The sequence below is a fragment of the Nansenia antarctica genome, assembly GCF_963989245.1.
Source record: "Nansenia antarctica genome assembly, chromosome: 6".
Taxonomy (NCBI): domain Eukaryota; kingdom Metazoa; phylum Chordata; class Actinopteri; order Argentiniformes; family Microstomatidae; genus Nansenia; species Nansenia antarctica.
Window position 1 is genome coordinate 62,507,603 of NC_137676.1, and position 8,461 is coordinate 62,516,063.

Here is an 8,461-nt window from a genome sequence, read left to right on the forward strand (position 1 = left end):
GTCAATAATAATACATCCACAATGGTGAGAGATCGTCAAGGCACAGAAGCATCTGTGAGATTCACTGAGTAACTGTCTTACCTTGAGAACTTTTAATAAACGTGTATGTACTTTTTATGTACATAGCCTATCTGGAGTTAAGACAGTTTATGACACCACTGTCATGATCTATCACTTATCTGTGTCAGCAAAATAAGCAATGTGGTATCCCAATGTCAAACATTATTATCTAAAGCAAAATGTTTGCGACAGGGATAGATTTCAATAGAAGGTACCGTGCGATTCGTCATTGTGAATGGATGTGTTATATCCATTGTGTAGACCTATCCAAACATGTCTCCAATTACAGTTACAGCTGAACTTGAGGAAGACAATCTGCTTTTACACAATGACATAATGACATAATTCTAAATGTAAATCAGGCGCACAAAAAATAAATCGTACTAAATAACTTTACCCAAAAGCTCGTCTCCCAGCTCACAATGCCTCGGCGGGGCGCACCAACATGTCGCCAAAATATGAACAAGGACTGCAGCTGAAAAACGCATTTTGTATTCCGTGTCCACAGTGATGTGGCAGGCTTTTGTGAGGAGCAAAGATACTCACTCTCTGGTAATTACCGGCCACGGAAACGTTCTTTCTTTGTCCCTTTGGTGCATCCCTGGAGCAACAAAAAAGTGCCGTCAGAATGGCGCGTATTACAAGCCACCGATCATATTACACTACAGGAGCGGCGGGGGGGTACGGAGGGGGACGGGACGGACGGACGGACGTGGCCTACGTGTGTGTGCAAGCATTGCAAGTTTATTTAATCTGTGAACTCGCACTTGCGTGCCGCTTGAGTGCAGTAATTGATACTCTCTTGGGTGTATAGCTGGTATTTATAGAGTTTCCCTTCTCAGTACCTTGATATTATCCTTTGAAAAAAAAGAGGCTTAGATCCACTAAAAGGCATCAAAGGTCCATTGTAGCCTACCTATAATGAGACACGTGATGCAACGATCAAACTTTTTCGTTTTTTTAATGACACGAAAAAAAAACATATATAACAGTGTATTACAAATACACGTTTTCCAGTGTGTTGATGAGTTGACCACGTCGTGGAGTGAAATAGTTAGTACAATCTGCTTGAAATTGAGCCCCCGTAGCCTACAATGTCTGTCTGCAGTTCAGTATTACCTCTTCTTGTGCATATTTTGCAGTGGGTCATTCTATTGGCATTAATGTAGGCTATTTGTCAACACTACACCCTACTTCACAAGACAGAGCCAAACCGAGTCGAGTCGACTAGTACTGGGCTGACCTGGTTACGCATGGAGCATCCATCATAGTTGCTGAAACAGTGCAAGAAAGGACAAGGTGAATAAACAATATCAGAGCGAGCACAGTATGGTTCAGATCGGCTCTGTTGTGTGCAAAGCCCTCAGCCTCGAAGTCCAGCTTAATGGCTGAGTAGGTAGTGCGCTTTGCTTTCCCAACAGGTGTCAGTACAGTTCAATCTCTGGTCCCTAGGCTGCGTTCGTCAATTCGCTCTGAGAGCGCCGGAGCGCACACTGGATTCAACCTTATAAAGGGACCAAGTAATGATTGGACAAGACAAGAGAGCATTACATGAGTGTTGATCAATTCCAGAGCGAATTTACGAACGCAGCCTTTAGTCTCTATACCGCTACATTGGCTTTACTCTGCGGATGCTGCCGTCGTTGTCGGCGTGTCAAACGCGCTGCTCACGCTGGGGCGGGCGGACGGGTACCGGCCCCTCCTCAGTAGCCGGTTGGTGATGTTGACGAGTGCTTTCCGGTACTGTTGTCGCAGGAGTGAGTAGACGAACGGGTCGCTGGCGGCCTTGCTGTAGGACAGGCACTTGGTCGCCGTGCCCCAGTAGCGGCTGATGCGCACGTGCGGCAGGAGCTCTGTCAACCTGTGGATTTGGAACGGAGAGTGTCACAGCGTCTCAACCAATGAAAATTATTTAAATTAATTATTGTGCCTTTGTTTAGGGGGGGGGGGCACCTGCTCATAAGTCTGAGCACGGCCCTGATCTCCGTAAGGATGACATATTCCTGCCATAAGAAGAAGGTGGGCATGTGCGTAATGATAAATCAGACATCTATCTATCCATGAATGTGAAGTTAACACATTGGGTCTGTATTAAGGGCAATAGTGCAAAGTAGACTGCATACCTTGTTATGATGTAGGGTGCGAAGCAAAGGACAAAGGAGCCGATGAAGATGCATATTTTCTTGGTCGCGCGTTGCCTCCTCCTCCTCTGTTCCAGGAGACACCTCTGTTTAACACTGTACAACATGCAAGTCACGCGCACGCACGCACACACACACACACACACACACACACACACCGAGACGAGAAAGAGGGGGAGATACAGAGAGGGAGAGGTAGAGGAATAAGAAGGAAAGAGTTAGAAACTTGATATTGATGATAACGATTAAATCATAGGTTTCTAGGTTTGGTCTAACATGTTTTGATTGATACCTTGGGTGCAAATCAACGACCAGCAGGAGGGTCTGCACCGTGATGACATCGATCCTCTTGCAGTGAAAGCGGGCCACTTTGAGAACTTTGTGATAACTGATGCACAAGATTAACAGACAGAGGGCAAAGCCTGTGGCGTGGAGCACAACGGTGAAAGCGGCAAACGAGGCAAATGTCTCCACTCCATCCAGGTGTACTATGGTGCACGACGCGTACGTCTCGCTGTAGCCTCCCCACGACATTATCAGCGCGGCGAGGGACAAGGTGGTGGCCTGTAGCCAGGAGTACCCCAATAGGAATAAAGCGTTTCTGTAGCGCATTTTGCTGGAGTAACTCAGCGGGAAAACCACCGCTATCCACCTGTCGATGCTCAGCGCCGCCATGCTCAGCATCGTGTTGGTGGTCAGAAAAGTGTCCGCAAAGCTGACGGCTTGGCAGCAAAAGTCCCCGAACGGCTTCTGGCTTTTGGCGACCCCGAGAAAAGTGGCCGGCATGTTTAACACGGTGATGAGGATATTGGAGAAGGACAGGTTGAGGACGAAGATCCCCGGCACCTGGGCGCGAATCTCGGCGCTTTGGGTGAAACATAGCAACACCAACAAGTTAGAGAACAACGAGACGAGGGCAATCACCACGATAAAGACTTCCGATAGGAATTCCGCAATGTTCATCTCTCGAATTGCAAATCACCAACCGTTTTTCCGTGGTCGTTTGGAAGGTTTTTCCATGGTCTCCCTTTTGCGCGCGCCCCTGGGTCGCTAACAACGTTCACCGATGGTAAGTTGGTCCTCTAACAATAATAAAAATAAAAAAACTCCGGCAAGTCGTGCTGATAGAGAGAGCTGTCCAGTGTGCTGAAAACGGGGGAGTCCGTAATGGTTCCCTCTCGCGCCGGAACCATTACGCACGGTTAGGAATACTCTGCAATTAACGTGTGTTCTGTTTTTGACAAGTCATGTCGGGTTCATATGTTTTCTCCTGCATCCCACCGCTCTTGAATTGCTGATTGAATGATGACCTCACCTTCCAAAGATTTTGCCGTTCCTTAAAATGATCATGCGCAAAAGGCAGCCTCCCTCCATAGCGCGGCGAACTCCGTGTAGTGCACGTGCCCTCGGTATTTCGCATGTGACGTTCCGAGCAATACGCACGCACTTAATGCCAAGGGAAAACATCTCAGACATGGCATTTATAGGCTACAACGAACGCATTTTATGATGCACTCCTATTGTCATATTATGGTCATAATATGTTGTGTGAAAGTCTCACTATTAAGTCAATGCATAAAAGTCCACAAAGTGGACCTCAGTGAGAATGTTATACATTCGCCTTAGTCGTTTACCAGACCCCAATACTAGACCAGGTCTGACCAGACCCCAATACTAGACCAGATCTGGCCAGACCCCAATACTAGACCAGACCCCAATACCGAAATAACATTTAAAAAGCCAGTCTTTCAAACAGTAATACCTTTTTTCATACTCATATCAACAGAGTGGTTTTACAATGTGAATAGTGTTTAAGATAATGGGAGAGAATGGGGACTAAAATGGTGTTGAATCTTTACCATCACTTGAAAACAGGATGACATGACAAGCTGTACATGCAAAAAATGAATGTTAATCAAGATTTCATTTTTGTCACCTCCCATAGACTATATTGGGCGAATTGTGCCTTTTTTGTCCTGAACCAATAACGTTTGTAATTTTTTTACTACCAAATTAATACTAGACACCAAATAAAGTGGTTAGGAGTTATTGGGGACACGTTTTTTTGTTTTTGAGTCAAGAAGCTGGAAGCTTAAAATATATATATATTTTTTAGAGAGTTAAAGTAGGCTACCATCTGGGGCCCAGACCCCAGATGGTAGTTTGAGAGTTGTAAAAGGAGACACTTTGACTCATCAACTTTTCTAGATTTTTAAAATGAATTTATAAATGTGTTTATTGGCATTCGCTGTTACTGGAGTGGTTAATTACTGAATCAAATGAATGTTAACTCTTTGGATGATCAAACTGTGTCACAACAAATTAGATTGAACAGCAAATAACATAACTGATGTAGACCAAATAACTGAACTGTCAATATGCAGTGCACTGAATGTGGCATTCTCATTAGGCATAGAAGTAGCTGTCCAGATAAACTACATACATGTAGCTCTATTTATCAATGGAGATAATTTCAGGTCATTATTGAGATATACTGTAGATGTTTGCTTAATCAATATTAAGAGCATCTTCATCACACCCTCACCACAGCCTAACTGGGTACTTCCTTAGTTTTTGAAGTATTTTACAACACCACATGTGGTGAACACTGGTAAAGCCACATAATACATTCACACAGATGGTCTGCAGAAACAATCTCCCAGAACATATTCATTTGGAGACAATGTTGCAGCTATGTCAAAATGTATGGTCGTTCATCATGTCTATGACTCAGCTTTTTACCCCATGTTACAGGCTGAGTGCCATTGACCATTACAGCTGTTCCGATATCCTAGATATAGTGCACCATTGAGTATGCTACTGGTTTTACACATTCACAACATTGTTAGCATATCCAGGGCCGCTTTAAGGGGGGGCTAGCTGGGGCGGTGGCACAGGGCCTCGCGCTTTGGAGGGCCTCGCGTGAGGCAGGGTAAAAAATAAAAATAAAGTTTTTTTGTTTTTTTTTTGTTTTGGGTACCCTGGCTGGCGAGGCCCTCCAAAGCAAGGGCAAGGGACCATATTATTATTTTTGCCTTTAATACATTTCTTAATGTTCACAGATGTGATAATCATAGTCAATCATACATCTAAAATCTAGCATACCTGTAGGACAGGGAGATTCTTAGCAACAGAAAAAAGTAATTTCCCCCTATGACACCTTACGTGAAACGTGAAAAGAATTTTTGGGCGCGCGTTGACACTTGTTGTGCATAGTGACTGCTTAGTGCAACGGACAAAATGCAGAGGGAACGAGACCGAGGAAGAAAATGTTAATCGGGTGCTGAAAAAAGAAATACAAATAAAAGAAAGGAAGGCTTCAGGGCCTCGCTTAGAGGTTCGTTCGAAACATTTCTAAAAACAAGTGAGGCTCCCGTTAGCACCGAAGAAGCTAACGTTACTGCTAGCACTAGCAATGCTAGTAGTAGCACGGCACAGCCCCCCCTGAGAGGCAAAGATGATGTCTCTGAGGTGGAGGAGGACAACTGCTACACCGGCAGCAGTGGGGCTGCCCAGCCCCAGGTGATGATGGTCAGGAGTGGCGAAGTAGAGGATACGGAGGCGGAAGATGGAGCTACTCAGAGCAGCAGCAGGGCTGAGAGTGATGGAACGCAAGACGAGCCTACAGTGTCAGATATGTCATGTATGATGATCCTGGTAAATTGGCCGGTACATAATATGGACTCTACAGTTACAGAAGTGATCATTAGAAGAGGTCCCCCAAAGATGAAACCTGGATTTAGTTATCCTAAAAATAATGAGAACAGGAACTTTAGTGAAACTTTATTTCTCCGAAAACTACCAAATGGGGAAAACATAGAAAGAAAGTGGCTTGTGTACTCTTTTCGTATATATTTTGGTATCTGTTACTACTAAAAATGAAGAAGAATTCTTGAGCAAATTTAAGACTTGTTTATTCAAAAAAGCAGGTTACACAGCATGGCCCCTCAATGGAGCTGATGGTCCGAATCGGTCACAGGATGGATTTGAAGAAAAATAAAGAGGCAGAGTCCATCTACGTAGCGGACTTTATACCCTGTCACTATTATTTCGCTGAGCCAACTAAACAGAGTCCACGTTACTTTAATTTGGTTGAATACAAAGCATACCAGTGAGTAGGTGAGGCCATTCTCCGTCCTGCAAATAGGATGTCATTGTCTTATTATAATGCAACTCACCCTATGGTCTAATACGATTCCAATGTAACCTATGTTATGGCCGTCTTGCTGACTCGACCCCAATGCAATTATCCTCCCATGATGACATTCCATCCTCTGCACATGCATTGTCAAAAGGCCACCGTGTGTCTCTCCCTATCTCTCTTAACAGAAACAACACAAACGGACGGTTATCTAGTGAATAGGGGAACGAATCAGATAAATGACAAATATGTTTCTGCCCTCAAGCAAGCCCTGGATGAGTAAAGAAGGAGTCAAACAGAGTCTCCTACTATGTTGCTTTCACTACGTGGCCGTTGGGTTGCCATGGCCACGTCATATGAAAATACACTACACAGCCCCCCTCGGAACACGCAGAGTGTGTTCCGAAACTAAACGACAGACAGAAAAACTACATCAACCCATCAACTACATCAACACATCAACACATCAACACATCAACACATCAACACATCAACACATCACTCAGTTCATCATGCATAATACAAAAACTGAGATACAGAAATTTCCAACGACCGATGTTTCCCTCGTCCGAAGCGGCAGGGTCAGAGGTTGCTAGCACATGGCCCCAGTTGGAGAACAGCCTTTACCGCTGTCTCAGATTGATAACACTTTCATAGTCAGGAGCTTCCATTGTCGCGTAACCATTACATCACTTCACAACCGACATCAATCACATGATATAGAAAGAAACAAACAGGAACCGAAGCAAACAATCACAAAACATCACTTAATAAACAAATCATCAAAAGAGGAAACAAAATCAGAAAGCAAAGCAGAATCCAGCTTTTGCTCATCAGCTATGTCGGCCATCATTAAAGCATTAACCGGAACATCAGAAATACACTTTCCAAAACATTTGATTAAAATACCAAGTAACATAATACAGATGATAATGACAACAAGAATAATAGCGACGGACCTGATCATATTACCAATACCTGAAAAAGCAGAATCAAAGAAATCCAATGTATTCCAACCGTGTTCTTTACGTAAATCCTCTATACCCTTCTTGTTAGATTCATGGAAATCATACAGAGCGTTACCAGAATCCGAAATATAACTGCAACATTCACCGCCTATCAAAGCACAAGTACCACCCTGACTGGCCAAAATAATGTCCAAAGCCATTCTATTTTGGAGAGCTACATTCTTAGTTTCAGTCAATTCAGTAGCCAGGGCAGATACTACAGCATCCGAAGCATTAATGTGTTTTTCAAGAACGGATGATAGGGCACTTAATTCAGTCTGAGAGTTGTAGACACCATAACTTGGGAATATTAGGCCAAAAAACTTCTGAGCGGTAGATAACGCCCTACGACTACGATGGGTTGCTTGTTTGTGAAGTACAGACATCTCTTCCCGAGTAACTTTCCTAATCAAAGGTATCAGATGAGCTAAATAACAAAGTCCCTCACTCAAAGCAGGAAGCTTAGAGAATGCATTATTATCACACACAAGAAACACACCCTCCGGGAGTTGAAGCTCCGTACCAGGATACGGGAAAATGACACCACCTATACAAGACGCGGCCCCTAGCTGACGAAGCGCGCTGCCCTTGGGCCGAGATTGTATGTCAATACAGGTTGTAATATTTACGAGAGGCATGACCTTAAGCTGCGTGGTGCCTTTCTGCCGTCTGGTAGTATTGGTATCATGTAATTTCATTTGAGGCACCATAGCACAATCAACAACTTTACATTTCAATCCAGAAATAACAACTGAACCTCTCCACCGTGTAGAAGTCACACTCCCAGAACATAACAGATGAGGACTCAATGCAGTACCATTCAATTGAACGAACATAGCTTGGATAATATATATCTTCTTCGGACCTGTTGGTTGTGACAAATGTGTAAGCCTATCAATAATAACCTTCCCCACACCGCTAGGCCTATGGTGTTCGTTAACTGCTGCTGTCAGACGTTCCAACACACCAATATCCACACCTGCATAGGAAGAATTTAAAGGAACCAGAATCGTGCTGGGCTGACAAGAAGAGCTCTGGTTCTTGCCCTGTAAAACAAATTGGGCTAAACCCTGCCAATTATAATGAAACCATTCTGCTTTAGTTAACGGTAT

The 8,461-nt window shown here is 43.9% G+C and overlaps 1 protein-coding gene across 1 annotated transcript; it reads right to left on the reverse strand.

The window, feature by feature from the left end:
• Positions 1–1,680: 1,680 nt before the first annotated feature.
• Positions 1,681–3,164, reverse strand: LOC308160797 (G-protein coupled receptor 26-like; the record flags this gene model as incomplete). Its single annotated transcript, XM_080534734.1, has 3 exons — positions 1,681–1,921; positions 2,184–2,297; positions 2,494–3,164. The coding sequence occupies 3 exons, from the start codon at positions 3,162–3,164 to the stop codon at positions 1,681–1,683; spliced, it is 1,026 nt and encodes a 341-aa protein (XP_080390860.1).
• Between the last annotated feature and the right edge of the window lie 5,297 nt (positions 3,165–8,461).